A 26,732-nucleotide genomic window follows, 5' to 3' on the forward strand; every position below is an offset into this window, starting at 1 on the left:
GACTAAATCATGAGAAAAAACTCCATTAACCATTTTTCCCTCCAAAGAATTTATCCTCCTTTCCCACAAATAGAGCTTTCTTTTAGTGGTATTTGATTGCCTGTGCGGTTTTTTTATTTTTTGCGCTATAAAAAGAAGACCCGACCATTTTGAGAAAAAAAAAACTTTTTTTTTTACTTTTTGCTATTAAACTTGTCCAATAAAAAAAAATAAATCTAATTTCATCATAAATTTAGGCCAAAATGTTTTCTGCTACATGTCTTTTGCTAAAAATAAAAAATCCCAATACGTGTAAATTGGTTTACATGAAAGTTATAGTTTTTACAAATGGCGGTATATATACTGGGATTTGTCAAACTTTTTTACTAGTAATGGCGGCATTCAGTGACTTATAGCGGGACTGCGGCGGGCATTCTGACACTAGAGGGAACTGACTTGGTGTAACTGACATCCCCAGTTACACCAATACATTGATCAGTGCTAATAACAAGCACTGACACTGTACTAATGGCACTGGGCCAGAAGGGGTTAACATGAGGGGCAATCAAAGGGAGTGCTTTTTTACTGTGTGCTGTGTTAGTGCTTTCAACTGTAAGCACACTGTTTTGTATGGCTCTGCTATGCAGAGTCACACAAAGCAGTGTGCAGCAGCTGGCAGGAGAGAACTGTATTGTTTACCTACAGTTCGTTCTCTCTGTTGGTAATGCTTGGCGATCACCGGATGCCAGCGAGTAATCACCAGCCAGGACCCAGTGATTGACAGCCGTGGTTGCAAATAGTGGCACTGGTAGAGCGCGTGTGCAGCTTGCGCGCCCCCCTACCCGGAAATGCAAAATCACTTATATATACGTTTATATGCTAAGGTTTCCATTGGACTGAATGAGGTATTGTTGCACAAGCTCTTTTTATAGAAGGTGATGTTATTTTTATGTGGCAATATGTAACAGGGTGATTACTACAATTATTTTGGTTTTGTTACTGTATGCTTCATGCTTTAACATGTCCTTCAAATGTATGTTTTGTATAATTAGTTTGTTCATACTGATGGTTTTTTTTTCTCTTTCCTTCTTATCCCTAGTTATAATCTTGTCTTTCTTTGCATGTTAGTATGTGCAGTAGGGGGGCAGATGACATATCGCGCCGACTGGTGTATCTCCGGTTGAGGCGTAGATAAGGAGGGCAGAGGTTGCCACACTCAGGGCTGTCTCTTGTACCCTGGCTGCTGGTCGAGATTATCGCCATACTGTTGTAAAAACTGGACGTATTACTTTTAAAACTTTAACAACTTACTCTCTGAGCCAAGGAAGAGGAGGAGTCCTTTAAATATGCCCTGTGACCCAGCACACCCAAGAGTAACACCATTTACTGTTTGCTGTCATTAGGAGTGAGGAAGCCAGGCAGCCTGTGCAGCTTTACATCCACCAGCCAGCTACACAGCAGTCCAGACACTGTGGGAGCTCATCCATCCATCCTGCTTTGGTTGATGCAGTGGGCTGTCCCCCCCTTTGACTTGATGTGGTACTGTGTTTGCCCTTGTGAGAGTGTTATATTTTGTTTTCATACAATCAGTGGAAATTTACTGCATCAGAGAGCTTGTGCTATCTTCCTTTTGGCCTGGTTTGTGTCTTGGGAAATTATGCCCAGCTGCAGCAGTATTTCCCCCCCCTTCAACAAAGGAGAAATGAGTATGTCCTATTGTTGCAGACAAAGAGGCACAGAGGAAACTCCCATCCATCAGTACTTAAACTCTCTGCGTTTCTGGATGGTGTATGGGAAGATACCCATGAAAATCTGTACAGGGTGATCTTATATAGACAGAGTGGAGGATTACCTGGATATTTTAATGACTACTTCCCTCACAGCATAGAAATGGGGTTTTACAATAATGTCCCTGGCTAGCCCATCTTGACTGACCAGTTTTAGGGCCCTGTGAGCTCTGTCAGTTCTGGATGATGTTCAAGAATGTCAGGCATAATATCATTAAAGTGGTTGTAACTTACATATACCCAGTGAAGTGACTAGCCTCTGGTGATACTCAGTGATACAATAAATCCTCCTTCATAAGTTGTACCTTTTTATCTACAGTATGCTCTCTGCAGCCATTCAAAGTACAGATTGTGTTAGTGGGTAGGGAGCTCTGAAGTTATATTCTGCAGAGCTTAGTGAAGGAAGCTGATTGGAAGGGAGGGACCCCCCCCCCCTTCACAATGCACACAGGAACAGAGCTGGGGCTGTCAATCACAGGTTGTATGCTGAAGATAACACCCCATATCACCTTTTTTCTGTTGGTGTCAGGGAAACCTGCCAGAATTGACTCATATTGATGGCAGAGGAACGAGGCAACAGATAGAAATTATGCTTAATGTCCTGGATTATGGCAAGTACAAGCCATAGAGGGATATGCTTTGTTTATATTTCATGTCTGAGGTTTACAACCACTTTAGGAAGGACCTCATGCTTAGTATCCTTAACAGATTTAGGGAGTATTCTGGTCCAAAAATTATAATGCCGCAAACAGTTCTCAAGTTTCCTCTTTTTGCTAAAGCCAAAAATAGTTGCTCCTGTAAGTTCTGACCCCTCTGAGTATTCTGATTTGGTCTTGTGACCATAATTTCCATTGTATTGTTATTTCAATGCAATGCAGGCACAAAGGTATTTTAAATCAGCTTTGATATCAGAGGTCATTTGTGTGTAAGTATTTAATGTACCTCTGTTCAGAAGATCTAAGATCTTTACAAACAAAGCTTGTGAAACCAAATAGTCAGGGCAAGGAGGGCTAGTAGCCAGGTCTAGTGTTGCAGAACTGTGGGATGAGCCAGTGTCCGGAGAGGCCATAACATTTTCCAAGGTGTACTCACTGGTGATCTGTGAGGATGCTGAAGATCCAATGTGTTCCCCTTACAGCACTGCTCGGGTCTGTGTTCTGTGTCTGCTGTGTAGCTTTGGATTACATTTTGACGAAGTCTACAGAAGAACGGTCCGGCAGTGGTGGCAGAGTCGGCTCCTCTGGTTTGCTTTGGTTGCAGACTGGGTGATGTCCCTGGGGTCCGGTGGTCATTTAACTGATGCTGTGGGCGTTGTGGCAAGTAAATTTGATCAGTGTGGGTTGGAGCGCTTGGGCTATGCGGACATCTTGGAGAGCTCCGCACATATGCTTTTGTTGCATCTCTGCCTAATGCCCTTGTTGCCCAGGTTGTGAGTTTTTTTGTGTGGCCTTCTCTTGTTAGGTTTGTAGAGGTGCAGAATTCTCTTTCTTATTTTAGGAAAACCACTACATATTCAAAGAGATACCTGGCTATAGTATAAAAAAAATCTCCTAATTGTCAATCAGCACTCTGCAGATGGAAGAGAACACAATGAAAACCTACATCAGTCATGAATAGTAATTGTAAGCAATTACACTGGTGAGGCTTATAATGTATGATTTCTGAAATTGTTATTGATCTAGCCAGAACCCACTAATAATTTTCTTTGTGCTCCTGAAACAAAAGCCCAGCGCCAAACCTCCTTAGTCTTTTTAAGAACAAACTTAAAGCGGAACCTCACTCCATAAACCAAAAATGCTATTTTACTCATTTTTAATATTTAATGTCAGCCCCCATCCAACCATGTCTCTATGTTTTATTTTGCTGAGTAATCACTTTAAAAAACACCCCCTAGCATTTCTGGTTGTGGCCATCTTGAGTAAAGGCAGATGATTCATGTAGCATTTACTTTCTGGAATCCATATGCCTTTAGCACCAGCATGCAGGCAAGAGGGTGTGCTTCGCTAAGAAAATCCTGCCTCCCCTCCTGAAGACTCCTGAGATGTATGGCATCATTTGCCTAGGCATGGAAACCAGGAAGTAACTAAAGAAATGTAAAAAGTAAGTTTGAAACAAGTAAATATTATATCCCTTTATATATTTACCAATACTGGCTGCATAAGGATTGGAAATAGTCAATGTTACTGAGATGGTGAAGCTCCACTTTAAACTAATTGTGAAGGCTTCTTACCTTCATGCATTCTCCGCATGAAGGTAAAAAAATCTTCTGTGTTATCCGAGCCCCATCGTGATCCAGCTATGTGCACAAGAGCCTTGGCTCTCCGGGGACTCTCCCTCCTTGCTGGCTTGAGATACCAGTGTTAGCCATTGGCTCCTGCTGTTGTCATTCAAAGCCAATGAGCCAGTGAGGGTGCAGGGCTGAACTGTGGCTCTGTGGACACACAGAGCAGCGGCTCGGGAGCAAGCCTGCTTGGGTACCCCATAGCAAGCTGCTTTCTCTGGGGGCACTTGTAATTATCAATAAACGTCTGCACACCACTATTAACTGCACCATGCAGCAACCAGCAATATATTATTATTTAGGTTGCTTAAATCTCTCAACAATGTATCAATCTATTAATACAATAGTTTTTAATGTATAGAGTAAGCACACCAAATAGCCAAACTGCTTTAGCAATTGGTTTGTGTTAGGCATATACAGTACATATAATCACCTAGCAGGTACAGATAACCATGTATGTCACCTATGCTTGATGTTAGATGACAGACTTGGTTATTTGTACCTACTACGTGATTGTATGCACTGTATATGCCTAATACAAACATATTGCTAAAGCATTTGTCCAGAAGGATAGGCTAGGAGCACCAGCAAGGGACCCGAGAAGAGGAGGATTGGGGCTTCTCTGTACAAATCCACTGCACAGAAGCAGGTAAGTATGACATGTTTGTTTTTTTTTGTTTTTTTTCCTTTTTAAAGCATTTCATTTAATATCACTTTAAAGTGTCAGCCCATGAAAATGTAAGGTTTAGATAGTATTAATTTGCACTAAAAGGTCAGCTTTTTTACATCAAGCCTTCAACTTCCATGTCTAATCACTGCATCAAAGGAGACCAAAAAATGTTAAAGCGGATCTGAAGTCCTACTGTAAAAAACTATGCGCAGACAGGCTTCTATTACAGAAGAGACATGCACTGTCTTTTCTGCACTAAGATGGCCCTACCTGCCTGCTGGCTGATTCCTCCAGCACTTCAAACCGAATTGCGCATGCAAAGCTCAGCTTACACTGCTGCGCTGGTCTCCGAAAGCCTGGATGACGGCCTCCTGTGCATGCACAGGTGTGACATTATCCCCCTCCAGCCAATAAAGAGGCCCAAAGAATGGCACTCAGAAGAAGATGCTGGCTCAGGACTATTGGACAGGTAAATACTGCTTTAAATATGGAACATATCTTACGACTTTTTCTCCAGAGGGTGACATTACAGTTCTTCCGGAGAGATTATGGGAACACCATCTCAAATCTGAATTTGGTTTCTTGACCTTTCCCAAGATTTTGCTGGATGGATCATGCCATCACCCTCACCAAGTTTCCATGTGCAGAAGATAGGGGTGTGGCAAGTATATAAATATATATTAGTGCAGTAATAGCACTGAGCAAACTGTTGGCGCTATATAAATCTTGTATAATAATAATAATGTGATATGGAAGTGGCATATGCTATGTAATAAACAGACCTCGCTTTTTCGTGCAAAGTCAGCTGTAAATCTCTTGGAGATTCCAGTGATACAATTTTTCTTCATGCCTGACAGCTTTGTTAAAACAGTGGTGTTTCTACTGTAGCTGATCAGTTTTCCTTAGTTGAAAACATATAAATGTGTATAACTAAAAATAAACAGCAAAAATTACACCAACAGATTGTAAACTCGAAAGAGCAGGGTCCTCAATCCCCTCATGTTTTCCATTGTATTGGTATTTTTCTGTCACATGTTCTGTCCCCCTTTGTAATGTACAGCGCTGAGCGAACTATTGGCGCTTTATAAATACTGTATATTAATAATAATATACTTCCAATAGCAACCAATAAAGGTTGTTTTTTTAGTGGGCAGACTTTTCAGCATGTGATGTATGTGTATCTTTGAACTTGTTTTTGACCAGATTAATATTCTGTTAGTAAATGCTACCCAAATGTTTTTTTTTTTCTTTCAAGGTTAGGTTTTTAAGCTGAATGAGGAAACTGCACCCCCCAAGCCCAAATAGTCTGGAGTGCATGTTAAGGAACACAGAAATGCTAGTCTGTTATTGACCTATAACTGAACTCTTGTACATCCTAAATTCTTACCTTCCATTCACATAACTCCTACTGCAGATGTACTGCATCCAGATAATTTTCTTTTACAACACACTTTCTCATGATTTCTCCTTAAAAAAAAAAAAAATGTAGTAATAAGGTGCACTTTGCAAAAGAAACATGTAAGGCCTTGTGCTGAAATCTTGAGGGAAGCTAGATTACCAATGGCGTGCTCATAAATGTTTGAATGTTTGAACGTTTTAGCCACTGTGTGTCTTTAATACTACTGAAATGTTCATTAACGTGTGTAATGCCAGCAAACCTTCTTGCTTATTTATAAATTATACCTCAGCATCCCATGTTGTTTGCTAAATATGTACTTTTAAAACTATTAATGTACTTTTCATTGCAGTGTTATCAAATATTAACTACTAAATTATAAATTATTGCGCACTTGCATATTCATTGACTGCTTGCAAAAAGTTATTTTTCACCTTTAGTTTTAGGTTAAACAGTAAATGGTATTATTTAAAACATGTTCCTGTTCCTTTTGACCGTTTCTATTTATTGCTGGCTTTCCATTAATTTATTTTAACTGAAGAAAAATCCTAAAAATGATTTCCCCTACAAAAAATTCTTGACGCTAACAGGTTCTAAGGTAACAGGAATATAGAATTATCTTGACTGGTAAAATCATAATTGTAGGTACAAGCATAATATAATAACTATATAACATGACATTTATCCATATATTGTAAATCCTAGTTTAGATTCACTCTGCAACTAGTAATACTCTTTGTAGGAGGCTTAAAGCGGTATTAAACTGCTGCTAAAAATAAAAAAAATGTCACAGCTGTCATGGAATCCATCTTCACCCAGTCTTCCTTCTGGGTTTGCTGGCTGCGGACGCTTCAATGGCCAAGCTGTGATGACATCACCAGCAGCACGTGCACGTTTAGGAGATATTTACGGTACCTACAGGTAAGCCTTATTATACGCTTACCTGTAAGTACGGTACAAAGCAGTCCAAGGTATCAATGTTTTCACTACAGATTAGGAACCAGGAGTTTTACATGTTTGTAATACGTGATGAAAATGTGTAATAAGGCCAATTGCACCTCAAGACTATCTGTTCATTTACTAAATTTTAATAGCCAGTTCAATCACATGTTGACTCCTTACAACTGATGTTGAATAACAATGACTGGTGATGGTATCAGGCTGTCCTAATATATTTTGTTTGATGTAGCGTGAACAGATGATTGGAAATCACAACTGAAAGATAGTGACATCTCTGGAGTGGGTGGATGTGTCAGGTGAAGGTATTGCAAAATTCCAAGTAAAGGGAACCAGAAAAAAGGAAATCAAGAACTTTGTGTCATCAAAAATCAATGCTGGGATGTATGAGCATACCATCAAAATTGCAAGAGAACTGTAGTTGGTTTACTGAGGCAGAAACCAATCACAATGTATTTGTTGCTATCTGTGCCATAGTTCTCTTTTGATTTGATCTTGCTGATTCTCCTTTTGGGTGTACATTATCACTTCTTTGTTATAGAAAATTGACTAGGGTGCCATTGACCCCAGCATTATTGTGTCAGAGTCTTAGTCCTTGCTTTTAAGGTTATGTCAGAGACGGCTGGTGATATCCCTGCCAGGGTAATGAGAAGCTTAAACTTTTTTTTGTTTGTTTCAGTGTGGCTATTATTTGTCTGTTGTACCACTGTATCTATGTTTTAAACTATGTTTTTGTTAAATCTACCTTAACAGCAATTTACAGTTTTGTAGTGACTGCAAGAGACCATTATAAGAAACTGTCACGTATGTTTGAAAACATGGAGAAGCTTTATCGAAGTCTTTTGGAGTATTATGTACTTGATGCAAAGAAGGTTTGTGTGGAAGAATTCTTCACAGATCTGAATAACTTTAGGACCATGTTTCTGGTATGTACTATTGGTGTTTTCCTTGTTTTCTGTTTTATCTGTTATTGTTGCAAACTGCCATTATTTCTTGGGTTCAGTACACATGCTAATCTCGAGAGAGCATTACATCTGGCATCAAAAAAATAATACCTACTGGTTTTCCCAACAGAGAAATCCCTGAACTTTTGAGTCCATAACAAACTTGTGGGTTGATTTGAGGTCACATCTTCACATCATTTCGAAAAGTTTTTCAATTCAGTAGAGTTTGAAGGATATGTATTGACATTGTAGACATGAAGTAACATGAAAAGAACTATGCTATCAACTATTCTATCATGAGATGTAATCCTCACAGTGCATATAACAGAGAAGAAGAGTCAGTGCTTACATATCAGCTGTTGCTCACAGCAATATCACCTTAACAACTTTTGTTTTTAAATCGGCATGAGGCAAGATACTTACATTAAATGTGCTGTGCTGGAGGCTGCTTACCTAGTTGAAATTTTCTATTTTCTGCCTCTCCCAAAACATCCATGCAGTGGCGTTTGCCCTCCTCCTTCATTCATAGAAGCTGCCCTTTAGGTGGCATCAATGAAATGTGCTGTATAAATGGAGGAAGTGGACCTTTCATTCATCTGACCATCCTTCAGAGTGTTTTTCATTTGATGAGTGCTCATGACATGTCCAGTTGCTATATTAGCCCCTGCTAATACAAAGCTGATCAATCATAAGAGCCATAGGCCAAATCTCCTCTGCTCTCTGGCAAAGCAGAGTTATCAAATAACGGAGTGGGCTTGGGTCAGTTGAAAGGGAGTATGCATCCCGTCGACGGTGCCACAGTGAAAATTAGGCCTTCAGAGGTGAAAATGACGACACAGTGTAGTAGGTGGTACTATAGCTCTATAATAAGGCCCATAAATCAACCGGTGACATGTCTTGTTCAATGATTGTGGATAGTTTTACTAACGGGTGTGAGAACCACTCCAAAATTTGGGAGAATAAAGCTGAGGAGTGATATCTCCAAGTCTGGAAGGCCCACTCCTATTTACGATAGCATAAAAGTTTGTGTTTCAGTCTGGACAAGTGATGTTGAAACCTCACCTTTTAACCTTTGTATAAATGAGATTGGGATTGAAGGTATTATTTTTGTGTTTTTGAGATGAAAAGCTATATAGTGGAATAACTATAGGAAGTCTTCAGTTTACAAGCAGACTGTACTGTTCAACTGGGCAACTTTGTGGCAAATGAGATTTTTTTGTTGCTAAATGTAGTTATGCACTTTGAGGCTAAACAATGAAAATGATATAAAAACACCAGTGCTCAAATCTTCATGCTCCTCAGTATAACATGATGTCTGTCACTTTATGAGGTGCAGCCCTCTAAAGATGGTGGAATCTAAGCACTGTTATGAAAAAACAAGAGAGTGTACCCTACTTGTGCATGACCCTGGTAAAAATGTTTATTAAAAAGTAAGTAAATGCATACTCACAAAAGGACCATAAAACAGACATTGAGCCAATTTTTTTAGTCCCAGACACAAGGGTCCTGTCTTAACAACTGCCCAGTCATAAATAGCTGATGTGTTTCAGGAGACTCACTCCCTTCCTTAGAGCTAAGATCCAGTTCTGGTTTTAGCTCTGAGGAAGGGAGTGCGTACAACGAAGATACAAGTGCAGGTATGACAAGGCAAGCAGACGTTGAAGATCTGTAAATTAAGCATGGCACATTCATTTGTCATAAGGGAAAATCCAGAATTTTAAAAATTGTCGCAAGAGGTAAGGATCCAATGGAATTTGCAATTCCAATTTCCAAAGAAAATTTGCATTAATGAGGGAAGATTTGCTCTCATTTCCTCTTGCATCTCAAGGACAGGAAGTTAAAGGAATACAGACCGCTAAAAAAATCAAACAAGGGGGGTTAACCTTCCCTACGTTGTACAAAAATAAAACAAATACATCTTTAAAGGACTAATTAAAAAATTGCCACAATGGTTGCCATTTTTGTCCTGATACAAGTTTATATGGCTGAAGAAAAGCTAAATATGCAAACTTCATGAACAAAGACTGATGTGACCAGTTTTATGTCCTCTCTAAACTGATGCAGTAATTCTGGCACCTTTTACATTAGCCGGTTCTGAATTGCACTTTTTTAGCCACTAAATAAATGAGATTTCCAATCAGGAAAACAATCATTGGTGCACCTACTATTTATTTGTGTACAGCTGGTAGTTTTTCATGTGTTCTGTGGATTGCAATGCCTCAGTTATTTTTTCGACTCCATTCACAGCATTAGAAAGCATCATCTTTTCCTCAAAGAAAATGATCAGCCAAAAACTTTTTTTTTTTAAATAAAAGCACAAAAATAAACAAATGACCTCTCAACCTCTCAGATTGCTTTCAATGCAAGATAGATAAGCCAATTTCTCACTAACAATTTAAAGAGGGAAGGTTTACCCTTTTAGTTCAGGCAGGTAGATAGATGATGATTGAATCCCAGTCAAAGGTGCCACGGGAAAATGCCAGCACCCTTCCTCCGTTATAGCTGTGAAGAGCACTGCACATTGTTCTATGATTATGAGACAATAGCAGTTTATAACTGACTAAAAACTGTTTAGAAAAATTCACATACAGAGAGTAAGTTCATTGAAGAGAAATGCATTTGCGTTGTCACTTAGTCCCACACATCAGTGCAGCTTTAAAGTGCGACTTTGACAGCCAACTATTCTGTGCGACTTCATTGAGGCTTGCTGCCACTCAGTGTGACTTTATTAACAGATGTCAATACACGTTGCAATGCAGTCTCACTAAAATAGTGCAGGAATCTTTTACAACGTTGTTGCGATTGGAGTTGTGCCAATTGCCCCATCCTCTGGAACTCATTACCCCAATCCATCAGACTGTCACCTACCCTCCTCACCTTTAGGCACACCCTAAAAACCCATCTCTTCAGGGAAGCCTACCCCACTCTCACCTAACAGCCGATCTCCTCCACTCCTCCTACCACTCCATCCCCCACAGCCACTTCCTCCTGTACCACTATCCCCTCCCTCCTAGATTGTAAGAGCAGGGCCCTCAAACCCCTCATGTATTGTTTTGTTACTGTATTGTCTCATGTCTCATTTTGCTCTCTCCTGGTTCTCCTCCTACCTATCCCAATGCTCCTTCAGCGTCACCTATAACGCTGGCACCTCCCCCTCTCTCCCCCTCTCTGTTGGTGTCCCCCAAGGCTCCGTCCTCGGACCCCTCCTCTTCTCCATCTACACCTTCTTCCTTGGCAAACTGATTACACTCCCACGGCTTCAACTATCACCTCTATGCCGATGACACACAAATTTACCTCTCCACCCCCCACCCCCCACCTCACCCCCTCACTCTCCGCCCGCATCGCCCACCTCCTGAACAACATATCAGACTGGATGTCGCTCCATTTCCTCAAGTTAAACCTATCCAAAACCGAGCTCCTGGTTTTCCCCCCAGCCCGCGCCCCCCCCATCCTCTCCATCACTACTAGCAACACCACCGTCAATCCCACCCCACATGCCAAAGTCCTGGGTGTCACCCTGGACTCAAACCTTTCCTTCCTACCTCACGTCCAATTACTATCAAAGTCATGCAGGCTCCACCTCTGCAACATCTCCAAGATATGTACGTTCCTCACCCCAGACACTACTAAACAACTCGTACACTCCCTCCTCTCACACCTGGACTACTGCAACTCCCTTCTCACCGGCCTACCCAAATAAACGCTATGCCCACTCCAGTCTATCCTGAACTCAGCGGCTAGATTCATCCACCTCACCAACCGCTCCACATCTGCCACCCCCCTCTGCCTATCCCTTCACTGGCTCCCGATTGCCCAGCACATCAAATTCAAATTACTAACTCTGACATACAAAGCCATTCACAACGCCGCCCCAAACTACCTAACTGACCTGATACCCAAATACTACCCTACCCGTGCCCTTCACTCCTCACAGGACCTCCTACTCTCTAGCTCCCTGGTCTCCTCCTCCCACGCCCAACTGCAGGACTTCTCCAGGACTTCCCCAGGACTTCCCCCATCCTCTGGAACTCCCTACCCCAATCCATCAGACTGTCACCTACCCTCCTCAGCTTCAGGCGCTCCCTGAAAACCCATCTCTTCAGGGAAGCCTACCCCACCCTCACCTAACTGATCTCCTCCACTTCTTCCACCACTCCATCCCCCACAGCCACTTCCTCCTGTACCACTATCCCCTCCCTCCTAGATTGTAAGCTCGAAAGAGCAGGGCCCTCAAACCCCTCATGTATTGTATTGTTACTGTTTTGTCTCATGTTCTGTCCCCCTCGCTATTGTACAGCGCTGAGCATACCCTTTGGTGCTATATAAATACTGCATAATAATAATGTACTATCCCCCACTATAATGTACAGCGCTGAGCAAACCTTTTGGCGCTATATAAATACTGTATAATAATAATAATTGCTGGTAATTGGATGCAACATGAAATGCTGGTGTCAACCGTGGGCTTAGTTGTGCCAATTGTTAGATAAGCTTGGATGGAAATATATTTGTACTCTTTCCTTCATTCATTCTCTCTCTCTCTCTCGCTGTGTGTGTGTATATGTGTGTTTTTATATATATATATATATATATATATATATATATATATATATATATAAAGAAGGCCCATTACATTAATGCAAGTATCTCTTAAGACCAGAATTAGTATTCAGTTTCCTGGTATAAACAGTTCTATTGTATGGCATGTCTGGAAGTCTTGTAGTCTGGGTTTTAAAGGTATCATGTTTCTAGTCTGGAATAAATTGCATTGAAAACCATTACCAGGAAAGTCGTATAATATACTTTACATGGTGACAAAATATGGCTTTATCAATAGTCATCCTGCTTTTGTTCTGCTGATAAGGTTTTATATAAAAGAGGACTTATAAAATCAATACTATTGCCTTGGTGCCCATTGCTGCAGAGTATACAAATGCCAAATGTGTAAAAATAATTTACAATTAGCAGATTCTTTTGGAAGATGTAAGCTAGAACCTGGTAATATATGGTAGTGCTTTGGGGCGTAGGAGATTCCATTTGCAGTATGGAAAAACATTATTTACAGTCTATATTATTTTACAATGTTTGTCTTTGGCTGCAAGTGCATTGAAATATCTTTTTTTCACAAATCTTTATATACACAGTCTTATACTTGTTTGACTTATAGAAAATATATAAGCAAAAAATCTAGTTGAATAGCCTTCCTGAGAGTGCTGCCAGAAAGATTTCTGTTCCATCAATAATATAAGTGGACCTCTGCCATTCTTCAAATAAAATAGCCTTCCCACTTTCACCCTAAATCGCTATTAATATAATTTTGTGCCATACATAATTTTCTGAGAAGAGTATAATACAGACACACTGCTGGAGTTCACAGAGCTGACTGTGTAATGTTACAATTATGTGAATAGCAAATTCACCAGCAACAATACTGAATTCACCATCAAGACACAAAGACACAGGAGGAATCAGAATTTATTATTATAACTGGCTCTATATGTCTATAAATGGAACATAATAGCATAGATTTCAGTGTACAGAATTTACATGTCTCTGAGATTTTTTTTTTTAATAAAGGGAATAATGTATTTGTTCTGTGCAAGAGTACCTGCATTTCTTGTTCAGGGCTTGATTTGCCCACCTGTATGAGGTTATGTTAATGGTTCTTGTGGAACTCTGGACGCTTCTTTTTTTGTTTTATCTATGTTTGGTCATTTTATCAGAAGGGAATGCAGTTTGTTTGCTAGATGCAGATCTACCTTAATCTACTGTTGCGCTTAGACAATTAGTGTTGTTGTTATTTTTTAATTTTTTGCTAAGTTAAAGTGAATTTGTGATGAAAATGACCCTTCTAATGAATAAATAGAGCACATGCTTGTGCAAAGATGACATGGTGTCTGGCTATCGCATGTGCTATGGGCTTTTTACATCATTAGAGTCTATAGAGTGTCTGTGATAAGGCCACTTTTTAAAGGAGAAGTCCTCTCACTCTGTGCTCCTCTAACCCAGAATCAGCTGACAGCGGGCCAAAGTCTGCTGTCGTCTGATCTCACAAAGCTGGTCCAGGCTCTGCAGGGATCCCAACAGTAAAGTTGGGAGCCACCCAAAACCCTGACCAGCAGCTAACTCAGACTCTCAACACACCACTGAGAGTCTGAGCCAGCCATTCCTGCCCCCTCCACAGCCTGGTGCTCCAGGGAGCACTGGAAGGGCAGGGCACAGAGTGGAGGATCACAGTCACCACTGTACCGTAGAGAAGATCTAAGAACTGAGCAATCAGCATTCTTTGAGCTCTCAGTTCTCAGTGTAGAGGCAGCGGGAGACAGATGTAGCATTATCAAGTATATCAGATATGAGGAAAAAACTGTGTATATAAGCATAGGCTGAAGTAAAAATGGTTACTTACTGTGTATTTTCTACCCTTGAATGTTTAAGTTCATACCAGAGTATTGCCCATGTGAATTACGCTTCCTTTCCATCTATGTTCCATATGTATGAACATCTCCTATATCCAGAGCTTTCTGTTCTTCTGGGAAAAAGCTACAATCTATAGCTTCCACTTTTCTTGTGAGTGTATGTGTGGTGCTTGTTTATAAAAGAAAATAACATATTCAGAGCAAGGCAACTCTCCAGTCTGTTGCTGGATAATTTAATATTGGCACCTAAATGTTTTTAGTGGTTTGATTGACCACAGGTCTATACAGTCTTCTGCAATCACCTTGGATTCAACTTTGGGTTGTGCTATACTTCATAAGCCTCATGCCATACTTACATGTGTGTGTGCACATTTTTGCATTTTATTTATGTGTTCGCATGTGTTTGTGGAAAAATGGGCCCTCTGTCATGTGCATATACTTCCCCCCCCCCCCCCCCCCACTGAAGTTGACATCACATAAATCAAGCAGAAGGTTAAATAATGGATTTGGCATGTTTCTACATGTTCTTGTGAATACGTGTGAACAGAGCCTAATGTAAAGCTACCATAAGACAAACGTGGAGACTTGCCTGGCCTTCACACTGACCAGTATGTTTAAGAACCTTTTCAGGCAGGGTAAGTTCCCCTTTTCGGGCAGAATTTCACTTGTCACAATAGAAGTATTTTCCAATGTCATTTCTTTCCCAGCCATCCCAATGTGCTTTTCTCTCACTAAGGTTTAAAATCTTATCAGTTTATTTGAATTTTTTTAAATGATTTTCATATTCCATCAGTAACTGTAGATGGTCTCTCAGCATTCACTTCCAGTAGGCCATCTCCCACAAGCCTTCGCTTCCTCGTTGCATCACAGAAGAGGGTGAGATAGGGTGTGTTCACCACTCTGGACCACACCTCCCTCATTACAATAGTACCTTCCACTAACTTTCTATACAGTTTGATTGTACAATCTCCTTTAGATATCCCAGCAGCTAGGCAGTACAAGGGCCTGTCTGATTTGATACAAATTAAATGGACTGTTCAGGGGTGTCATTCTATTCCATAGTTTTGGTAAATCTAAAGGAAATTGTACAGAGATTGTACAATCAGATTGCATAGTGTATGCCAATCTCTAGTGAGTGGGCAAAGACACTCAGTTGCCAGGCCCCATTCACATCTCCAGGTAGTGAAAACTCACATACCTGTTTTCATTTGTTTTGGATATTTTTCACTCGTCACACATAGGACAAACCCATTCACTTGAATGGGCTGCCCTACACACAAGAATCGCTCCCTAACATTTTTTTGGAGCAGAGTGTGGTGCATTACCGCAGTTTTTAGTGGGTTTGATGCAATTGGGGTGCCTTTAACATGTAATGACAACACAAATATTATGCACATTTGCAGCGTGTTTCTGCTCGCATGGCAAAGTGCGCATTTTCTCTGCAGTTTGCCATGTGTTTAGAAACACACAGATATGAATGGAGTGTTATTGCTCATGTGTAAACAAACCAATTTCACTTTCAGGCTCCATTCACACCTAGAGTAGTCAGTGCATGTTTTTGTTTCGTTTTGCCAGTGACACACATAGGGAAGCCCATTGATTTCAATTGGCTGCACTACACATGGCAAAGTAGCACATGGGGCATTTTGTTGTGGTGCAAGTTGCACATTTTTTTATTAAGCATTTTGCTGCATTTGTCACCTGTTTCTTCATGTGTCAAAATGTGTTTTTGCTTCTGTCTTTGCTGTGTCATTAACAATTGTTGACACTGCAGGTGCAACTAGGTCATTTTGGGTGTATAAATGTGGCCATACACTATGCAATCTGATTGCTCATTCTCTGTACAATCTCCTTTAGATTTACCACTATATACTAAAACTATTGTTTATAGCGCAAAAAATGCACAGCTGCTCAAATACCACTGAAAGAAAGCTCCATTTGTGGGGAAAAAAGAACAAAAATTTAATTTGGGTGCAGCGTTGCATGACTGCGCAATTGTCAGTTAAAGTAACGCAGTGGTGTAACGCAAAATATGGCCTGGTCAGGAAGGGGGGTAATTCCTCTGGAAGGCAAGTGGTTAATCTACATACCTGCAAGTGATGAAGCATTCTAAGAAATTCAGCAGGGACTAAGGTAAGGTCTTCTCAAAAATCGCTTTTATTTTTCTGCTACAGAGGTACATTATTGGCATGTTGGTAAATATGGAAGCTGGATTTTAGTGGGGGGGGGGGGAGATGAACCTAGCCTTGTCAAGTGTCAAAATAGTGTATCAGTGTAACAGCTAGGCAAGTAGCATCTTATAAATTAAATCAGCAATGGGAGACCCCATTTTTTTTTTCCTATAGCAAACTAAATCTCTGCATCAGGTGATTATTTTACTACTGTCATTATTTCACCACAGTTAAAATATGTATCTTTACCTTTTGGTTTTTGTTTTAATGAAGATATATCATATTAACCACTTCCAGACCGGACACTTTTATCCCCTTCCTGACCAGGGCAATTTTCAGCTTTCAGCGCTATCCTACTTTGAATGACAATTGCGCGATCATGCAACATTGTACCCAATTTAATTTTTTACCATTTTTTTGAGACAGATAAAGCTTTATTTTGGTGGTATTTATTCACCGCTGGGATTTTTATTTTTTTTGCTATGTAAATGAAATGTCAAAAAATTAAAAAAAAAAGTGTTTTGTTTTTTTTTAAATTTTGCAAATAAATAATATTTCATCATAAATATTTGCCAAAATTTATTCTGTTATCTTTTTAGTAAAAAAAAAATCCAAATTAGTTTATAACCAAAAATTATAATTTTTAAACATTTTTTTTTACATTTTTATTTTATTTTTTTATATTTTTTATATTATTTATTTATTTTTTTACATACTGTCACCCTAGCAGTACAGTCTCACCATGGTGACACTGTACTACTTGTGGGGGTGATGAATATTTTTTTTTTTTTTTCACTTATTGCTTTTACACCCATATAGGATGTAAAAGCAATCATTTCTCTTTCTCTCTGTGCATTCTTGCACTCATTGAGAAGTACTGAGTGAGCTGTGATTGGTCACAGCTTGTCACATGGTACAAGGCTGTTGTGAATAGCCTTGTACCATGTGACCTCTGTGATCATTCACAGATTTCACACGTAGTAAGCAATGATGTCACAAGTGACATCTTGCTTACTACTTTGCATATGATCACTGATTGGCCAATCAGTGATCACATGATCGGGACCTCGTACAGAGGTCCCATCCGACGATCGGTGTTTCACTGTGTCCGGAGGACACAGCGGGCACCAGATCGCGGTGCTGCACGCTCCCAGGGAGCGCGCAAAAGCAAGGTGCAGGGAGGCCATTTATAAACGGCCACCCGACCCTGCAGTGCCACCTTTCGGCCGTTTATATGCAACGGCCGGTCGGGAAGTGGTTAATGTGTTTTGTACACACCCCTTTCTTTGAGACCTCTTCTTTTTTTTTTTCTTTTTACATATGAAGGGAAATATGACTAACTCCCTTTTTCTAAAACAGTGTGTGGTTTTGGGAATAAATTAAAAGTAATGGCAGTGTTTATTATTGCATCAATGAGGGTGACAGAGCCTCTTTAAGATGGACAAAATATAATAAATAAATTTTAATGTGTCAGAGGATATTGTCTGTTGGTGTGATAGCCTCTTGCAGCAATATACAGTTTTATTAATAATCATATCTATTGCCCTCAGTAGAACACAGTAAGCATGTTGGATTCTGAAACCTCATGGCTTCACAACTAAAGTTTGTAAAGAATACATAACACTTGTCTATCTGTCAAGCCTATGTACTGTATTTATACAGTGCAGGGCTGACAGATCGCCTAGACTGAACTTGGCCTATAAGCCGTGTACAAGACGAAGCAACATATTAGTTATTTTCTTATGGTAGACCAAATATAAAGAAAAATGTACACTTAGAATTCTAAACACTGGTCTCATGTTTCTAATTCATATTGCTGTTCTGCACTTAATTCTGCTTGTGTCTTATGATATAACAACCCCATTACAAGAGGATATCAGCAGGAACACACCAGCTCCCAGACAGTGTCAAAATGGGCCATAATGCACTGAAAACTCTGGCGTACAAGCTTTCTTGTTTTATTTGTGACGCAGCTCAAAATGACACCCAGAAGGCCTCAGACTTTGATGCAGAGGATTACACAAATCATCCCACAGGAACATCACCTCTTATAGCTTCACTGCCTATATTTTACAGAAAGGGAAACCTGAACATTTCACATCCACCTCTCCCACAACAGATAAGGAATCTGTAGAGCCATCATTCTTGAAAATTATGGTGACAATCCAGCAATGCAAACCATGCTAACCACACAAACTGAAGTGATCGCTCCTTTTTGAAACAAGTTATGCAAAAACAGGGTTTTGGAGAACAACTGTCACAGAAAAAAAATCAGTGGAGTGGAGGACATGTTCAGCCTTATATTTTCTGACCTGAAAATTGCCCTGAAAGGGCTGGCTGATCAGAAGACCAAGATTGACAATTTCAGAGGGATCTGACAGATCATTAACTAAGTATTTCCTGGAAGACTGGCTCTGCTCTGATATTGGCACACAACACCTGATTCCCTTCTTTGCTGTTGAAAAGGCACACAGTATACCATCCAATCACGACCTTTAATTGCTGGAACCCTGCATTTTTAAATGAGGGACACCATTCTGTGGCCTGTCAGATTCATCAACAATAATTAATTTAATGGCAACTCCCTCTCCATCTACCCTGACATCTCAGGGGTTACACAGAATCCGCACCCTATTTATGGTCTACAATGGCTTCTTGAATACAAATTATATTGATACATGATGTATTTTTCAAAATCTTGATCATCATTCAAGGCAAGGCCTGTTTTTTTTTTCTCCTTTCACCAATGAAGGCTAAGCGGTGGCACAAGAATAGAACACCCATTTCATAGCTGCAAACTGACATCTCTTTGACTGATAACCCCTAGTTCAGTCACAATCTGACATTTGTGCTGAAAACAGACCCCTGTAAACATCAATGTCTGTCTATTTACGGGGAGAGCTAATTATGCATACATACATACATACATAATGTGCATACACCTGCTTGTGCCTGTAACATACAGTGTATCAGTGGCAGATCGCTGGTGACATGCAGGTCTCCTGCAAACTGTCAGTGTAACCTGTCTGCCCATACATAGCACAGGCAGGCAGGTTGATATTGTCAGGAAGAATCATTGAACTACCACAGTGCGTAGGATGGGTGTTGGTTCGTGGGTGGTCCTGAATATGGGTGTTACATGTTATAAAAGGTGAACTTATCCTTTAAAAAGACTCTTGTACATCAGACTTATAATATGCTAACTATGAAACTCCCCTAGGGTATCAAACAATCCCATTTTGTCATCTGGAGAATTCTAGTCTCTGGAGCGGGAAATACCCAATTTATATTCAGATTTATTTTGGATATTTGAGTATGAAGATAGATGAGATCAGTGTACAGAAAGGGATCTGTGTTGTTAATATTATTTGTTTGTGTTCCCGACTCTCTGTACAGAATTTTTAACTCACAATTTTGGGTTTATATGTAGCTCCTTTTTTTATGGTTCAAGAGCTGGAAATTATATTGGATTGGCCACATACGGTAGCATAGCCATAGGTCCTATAATCTACATACGCTTTTTTAATGTTATAACTGATCTGGATGAGGACCACCTATGCCCCATACATTGTAATACACATTTCCTGAACACCTAGCTTGCAAAAAAATTATCTAATAGATGAATGATGGTGGAAAAAAACATGCACTCTGGCATTCTCCTGTCACTCAGAGGTTTGTTGCACCTTTTCTACAATTTATCTATGCCTTACCACACAGGATCTCCTTCCTAAAATACAAATATCAGTGGGCTGATGTTCCTCTTGCCAAGTGGCATGTCATGCACTCTGTACTGCACCCTTTAAGGATATGCCTCCTTTAAGATGTGGCAGAAGTGCTCTCTTTGGTTAGAAAAATCCACTGTGTATTGGAAGTACGTGAAAGGCATGCAAAATATCTCGACTGGAGTATAACGCCATTTTGCCTCCCTAAAGAAGGGAACTCTTTAAAGAATCTAAGGGGGTACCTTAATACAATCTATAGAGATACACAAGCATAACCTTAAACAAATACTCATTAGTCTAAAAACAGATTTCCCATCCTCAGAGGTGAAATATAAAAAACTTCTGTATGATAAAAAACCACAATAAATTTAATAAAAGTACTAAACAATATGAACTCGCCCTTCTAGATGGTACTGAAAAACTCCTTTACCAAAATCAAAAGATATTTCAATATGGGGACAAAAACATTAAAATTTTGGCTTACATAGCTTTGCCTGAATATACTTTTCATACCATATTCCCAATACAAAACACAGAAGATGACATTGTTTTCACTAAATAAGCTTTTAAAACTTAGATTTTTATAGTTAGCTATTAGGTTAGACCAGAGCTCACTCTATATCTAATTAGAACTGGAAGAAATTGAGTTGCTTATTTTTCCTACATAATATAAACAAGTTCTGGACTCTGTATTGACTACAGAAGAATTCAAATTCACTATTGGTGCATTTTACAAAAAAAATCCCCTGAAATAGAGGAGTATTCAGTTGAATTGTACAATCTTTTTTGAATATACAACTACCCCTCCAGCAGAGTAAACTTCCATTGTCCATGATAGACGGCTTTAATTGTCTTACTCCCTATAGCTTGCAAATATTTACCCCAGTGCAAATCATACTGCCTGATATCTCTCTGCAATACAGATACCAAAATATTAGCCAAGGTATTGGCATTTGCCTTAATAAATTTATTACCTGTTTTGCAAAGTCAAACCAAACAGGATTTATTCCCAGTCAAGCTTAATAAAACCAAAATTAGGAGATTATTTACAAACCTCTAAATGTTTAAAATGGACTAAACAAATGGTAAATTAAATATGTGGGCAAGTTATAGGCCCCTAACATCAAGGTTGAGGAAGATGCCCATCTCCTTTCACAGATAGAGATGTCAGAAAGCAGGGCAATGTTATAATCATGGGGAAATCATGCAAACAGGACTACTCATTCAGCTAAGCCTCACCATTTCTTGAAGCCCCAACTAAGAATAATGCTCTGCTGTACCTCTTGATTACAAACAACACAAAACTGATTGCAGATGTGGAAATAAGGGTTAACATAGGGAATCGCGATCACCAAGTAATTATCTTTTCCGTAAATTATAGAAAAGTGAGACGAGAGGGTGGGACAAGAATAGTAATTTTCAAAAGAGCCAACTTTACTAAGCTGCACATGATGCTAAATGAGATCAGATTTTTGAAACAAAAAACACTGAAGGGAAGTGGGAGTGCTTTAAATATATATTAAAAAATGGCATTTTTCAGTTCATTACAATGGGCAACAAATATAAAAAAATAAAAAGCTAAATACTAACAAAATAGGCATATTAATGAGAAGAAAAAAAAACTGGCCTCCAAAAAAATATAATGGCTGGGGGGGTGGGTGTCGACTGCCTGCTAAGATGGCTGCATAACCTCAGAGCTCCGCTCAGGGAACACTAATCTCCTATGAGCCCCAAGCCAGCCATCTGCACATCTGTTATGCTCCCTGATATCCTGACTGCCTGTGCTACACAGCGGTATGAGGAGACGACGCCAAGAACCCCCACAAGTGCAAAAACTGTCTGATTTTTTTTTCCCCACCATGCACAGAGGGCTACAACAAAATGGCAAGACATTTGGCAGTGCTGACCTTCTAGTGTCTGCATCTACAGGACTCTGCCTCTTCTGAGTCTGGCCTCTCTTCTCCTTCAGCCAGAAGTCCAGACCTTGCAGAGATGACCAGGAGCTATCGGCACAAATGGAGATAGGCAATCCACATATGACTACACAACCACAAACAGAATCCATTGCTCAGTTTCCAATTACAGGTCAAAAATTTCAGATGTCACCCTCAAAGAAATGCTTATGTCCTTAAAAGCTTCTCTAAATTCTGACATGGTCTCATGCATCCAACAATGTAGGGCTGAAGCACAGGACTTAGGTGATAGAGTACACCAGGTAGAGTGGGAAATGTGGGAATTCACCTTATCCTTTAATTTGCGAGTTTATTCCCACACCTCACAGCATGAGGAAATTTCCAAACTCAAGTCCAAACTGCCTGACCTTGAGGATTGCTCATGACGTAACAACCTTAAAATCTGCGGAGTTCCAGAGTCAGTCCAGGTATACCAGCTACCACTCTTTGCCCGCAATCTTTTTAAAGAAGTACTCTCCTCATTGTCTTCTGCTGACCTCACCATAGACAGAGTACACAGAATTCCCAAACCTTTATATCTACCCTCTGTTGCACCTTGTGATGTGTTATTAAGTTTACACTTTTTTCAAGTCAAGGAAAAGCTTTTGGAGGCCTTCAGATGAGTAGACAACCTTCCAACTCAAGCAGCCAATTTGCAAGTTCTCCCAAGACTTCCCAGCATACTCTTAAACAACACAGGAACCTAGCTTCTATTACAAAAGCCCTAAAAGCCCAATTATATCATCTATAGGTAGAAATATCCAGCAAAACATGTCATCAACTTATTTGCGGATGATGTGATACTCAAACCTAATTTTATCTCTCCCCTTTGTGCACAACTTGCTTACACATCATGCAATGGATTTAACAAGTATACATATCCCTGTTAAAATGTCAGCTTTCTGTGATGTAAAAAAAGAGACAAAGATAAATCATTTCAAAACTTTTTTCACCTTTTAATGTAACCTATAAATTGTACAACTCAATTGAAAAAAAAAACTGAAATCTTTTTTTTGGGGGGAAGTAAACATAAAAAACTAAAATAATGTGGTTGCATAAAAGTGTGCACAGATTCAGCTCTAGCACTGCTGCATATAGGCATTGAAAACTACCCCAGCGTTTTTAGAATAATTATAATACATATACTACTAGCAACTAAACTAATACTTGCCAGACATTAGAAAAACATTGTCACCAAATCCATCTGCAGTTATTGCTCAAGTAAACCTCACTATTATGAAAAACTATTGTCATATAGATCAGCCTCCTACTTGTCCTTTGGGAAACAATGGAAAGCATGGGTTGACTGGTACACATAGCCAGTTACTTCCATTAACCAATTCAATACCAGGCAATTTTACACCTTCCTTCCCAGGCCAGTTTTCAGGTTTCAGCGCTCTCACACTTTGAATGACAATTGCGCGGTCGTACAACATTGTACCCAAACTAAAATGTTATTTTCTTCACACAACTAGAGCTTTCTTTTGGTGGTATTTCATCACCACTGGGGTTTTTATTTTTTGCTAAATTAACAAAAAAAAAACGAAAAATTTTGACAAAAAAAAAGTTTTTCTTTGTTTCTGTTATAAAAGTTTGCAAATAAATAATTGTTCTTCATAAATTTAGGCCAAGATGTATTCTGCTACATGTCTTTGGTGAAAATAACCCATATTAGGATGTATTTTTTAGTTTGTAGGATAGTTATAGAGTTCACAAACTATGGGATAGATCTGAATATTGATCAATCTTGAAGTACTGACGGCCAATCTAATTTCTTGAGGTCCAAGAATGTCAGAACAGTACAGATATCCCCCAAATGACCCCTTTTTGCAAAGTAGACAGTCCGACGTACTTTATAAGAGGTATGGCGAGTTTTTTGAAGTTGTATTTTTTTTGTCATAATTTTTCGGAAAATGACAAAATTAAAAAAAAATTAGTTTCACTATATTTTTTTTTTACATATTGTCACCAGTGCAGTACAGCGTCATCATATAACTGGCATGGCGGTGATCAGGGACACTGACTGGTGACAGTATGAAAAAAAATATATATTTTTTTTTTTTAATTAAATTTTTTTTCTTTTTTTCAAGATTTTTTTTTTCATATTTCACTATGACCAAAGTAGTAACATTGTACTACTTTGGGGAAGTGATCAGTATATATATATATTTTTTTACACAATTTGCTTATAGCAAAGAATTACTTTGCTATAAGCAAGCATTTACCTGAATGGCATAGATTCATTCAGGGTTTTTTTGTTTTTTTTTTGTGCTTAGCTGTGATTTGGCCACAGCTAATCACATGACATATGCATGTGATTAGCTGTGACCATTCACAGCTAGACACTAGTATACAATGGATGGCATGAATGAAGCCATCCATTGTATACAACTGTCATGTAACCTGCTGTGATTGGTCACAGCAGGTCACATGGTACCGGCAAAGGAGGCCGATACTCAAATCTGTCATCGGCCGTGTCTGAGGTACACGGCTGGTGACAGATCGTGGCTCTGCAGGAGTGCAATCTGCGCGTGTGCGGGAGGACGCCATATGGCGTCCACCCAGAACGCTTATGACATTTGCCGGCCGCCATTCGGCCATAGGGCGGGCGGCAAATGGTTAAACCAGCTCATCTGGTGGAGTATACACCTATCATTTTGCAACTATGGATATTTTCCTTTCCTTTAACTTATATTTGCTAATACATAATAGAGTTTGCTATATATGATTGGGCTCTGTGTGGCACACTTTTAAAATTAGTTACCTCGTCTTTAAAATGTATTACCTTATTTTTATGTAGTTCTATGAACACACCTTTTTACCAATCCTTCTATTCTTTTCCTTTTATTTTGTATTGTTGGAATTTTCAATAAAAAAAAGTAATTAAAAAATAAATAATATAAGGCTGAAAGGTCAATATCGGCATTCCAAAACTACAAAGAATGCAATAAGATATGAAAGAGCGTGATCAGGGCAGCTAAACTAGATAATAACAAATTGAGAGAGTAAAAAGAAAAAAACTTTTTTTCCCTTCAATAATATTGTAAAAAGGCCCCAGAGGATATTTTCCCCATAAAATATGACCAGGGAGAAGGCAACTGCATTAAATACATTCTTCTCCTCAGTTTATACAAATGAAAAGGAGGGGTATAAAAAAAACTAGACAAAAATTGTAATGACCGTATATTGAATGTATCTGACAGTAACCAGTGTTCAAAAAAAAGACCATGGGGTCAGTTCACTAAACGTTACTGCATGTGATATGAAAGTCACTTGACTACATATTTTTGGAAATATTGCATGAGATATTAAAAGTCAATTCATCAAAATAAATTATCAAATTGTCAGCGAGCGAGGAGCCAGACACACAAGGAGGTGCAATAGGTAGGTTTATTGTACAAAAACAAGACAGAGTCTATGCAAGTACAACAGCAACAGCGGATGACTGGGTAGGACAGTAGCCAGGAAGGATGGTCGCCAGGGTCAGAAGCCAGGAAGGATGATCACCAGAGCCGGGGTCAGAAGCCAGGAAGGATGGTCGCCAGAGCCGGGGTCAGAAGCCAGGAAGGATGGTCGCCAGAGCCAGGGTCAGAAGCCAGGAAGGAGTCTTGCCAAAACCGAGTCGATATCCAGGAGAGCACTGAGACACTAACAGGAGCTTGTTGCAATTCAACAGACAGGACACGAATGCAAAGAGCAGCTGCAGACAGCAGGCTTAAATGTGATAAGCCACCACCTCCTGGAAGAGGAGCCGCAGAGGCTGAAAGCATAAAGGCACCCACGATGCTTTGCAGAAACCTAACATGGATGCCAGCACATGGAGCAGCACAAGCTCTGAGGAAAGGTAGGACCTTGACACAAATGTGAGGTAAATACTGCACATTTTGTTAAAATAGATAAATACTGCAAAGAAAAAAAAAATTAGATAAATCATTAAAGTCAATTCACAAAAAACACCCATTCGTTATTTATCACCTGGTTTTTGCTGGTGGTATATTAGAAATGTAATATTTAACAATTAGAGGCACTCCGCAGTGGCCATAAAGTGAAAAGTTTACAATGTATCAGTGTAAAAATGTTCTCTGAGCTCAGGCATGAAAATAAGTTGTAACAGTTTAGCAGAGGTAGATTGTTTTGTGAATTAAATCACACTAGAATGTTTAAATAGTTTCTCAATATCGATGTGCCTTCTGGTACAGTGTTAGTCTGGCAAAAAAACTGCAAGAAAACATGAAAAATAATGTAATACTTAAGTATTAAATATTTCAAAACATAAATATTTAGCACATTTAGTAAATAACTTTTTTTTGTGAATTTACTACTTTGGCATAAATACCACATTAGTTATTTTAACTCAAAATTCTATGCAGTACTACTCTCTTAGTGAATTGACCCCTTTATCTACACATTTAATGTGAATAAATCACCAGGATCAGATGTCTTATACCTGAGAG

At 39.3% G+C, this 26,732-nt stretch overlaps 1 protein-coding gene across 1 annotated transcript in view; it reads left to right on the forward strand.

Annotated features, from left to right (window-relative positions):
* The window catches only part of DIAPH3 (diaphanous related formin 3), a 1,068,692-nt gene that overhangs the window by 741,424 nt on the left and 300,536 nt on the right, over nucleotides 1–26,732 (forward strand). The window contains exon 24 of the mRNA XM_089668393.1: nucleotides 7,832–7,996. Coding sequence (XP_089524519.1) covers nucleotides 7,832–7,996 — 165 coding nt within the window. The remainder of the gene's footprint in view (nucleotides 1–7,831; nucleotides 7,997–26,732) is intronic.

The sequence above is a fragment of the Staurois parvus genome, unplaced genomic scaffold (genome assembly GCF_062004578.1).
Source record: "Staurois parvus isolate SC_StPar_1 unplaced genomic scaffold, SC_StPar_1.0 ptg000007l, whole genome shotgun sequence".
In the NCBI taxonomy this organism is placed as follows: Eukaryota; Metazoa; Chordata; class Amphibia; order Anura; family Ranidae; genus Staurois; species Staurois parvus.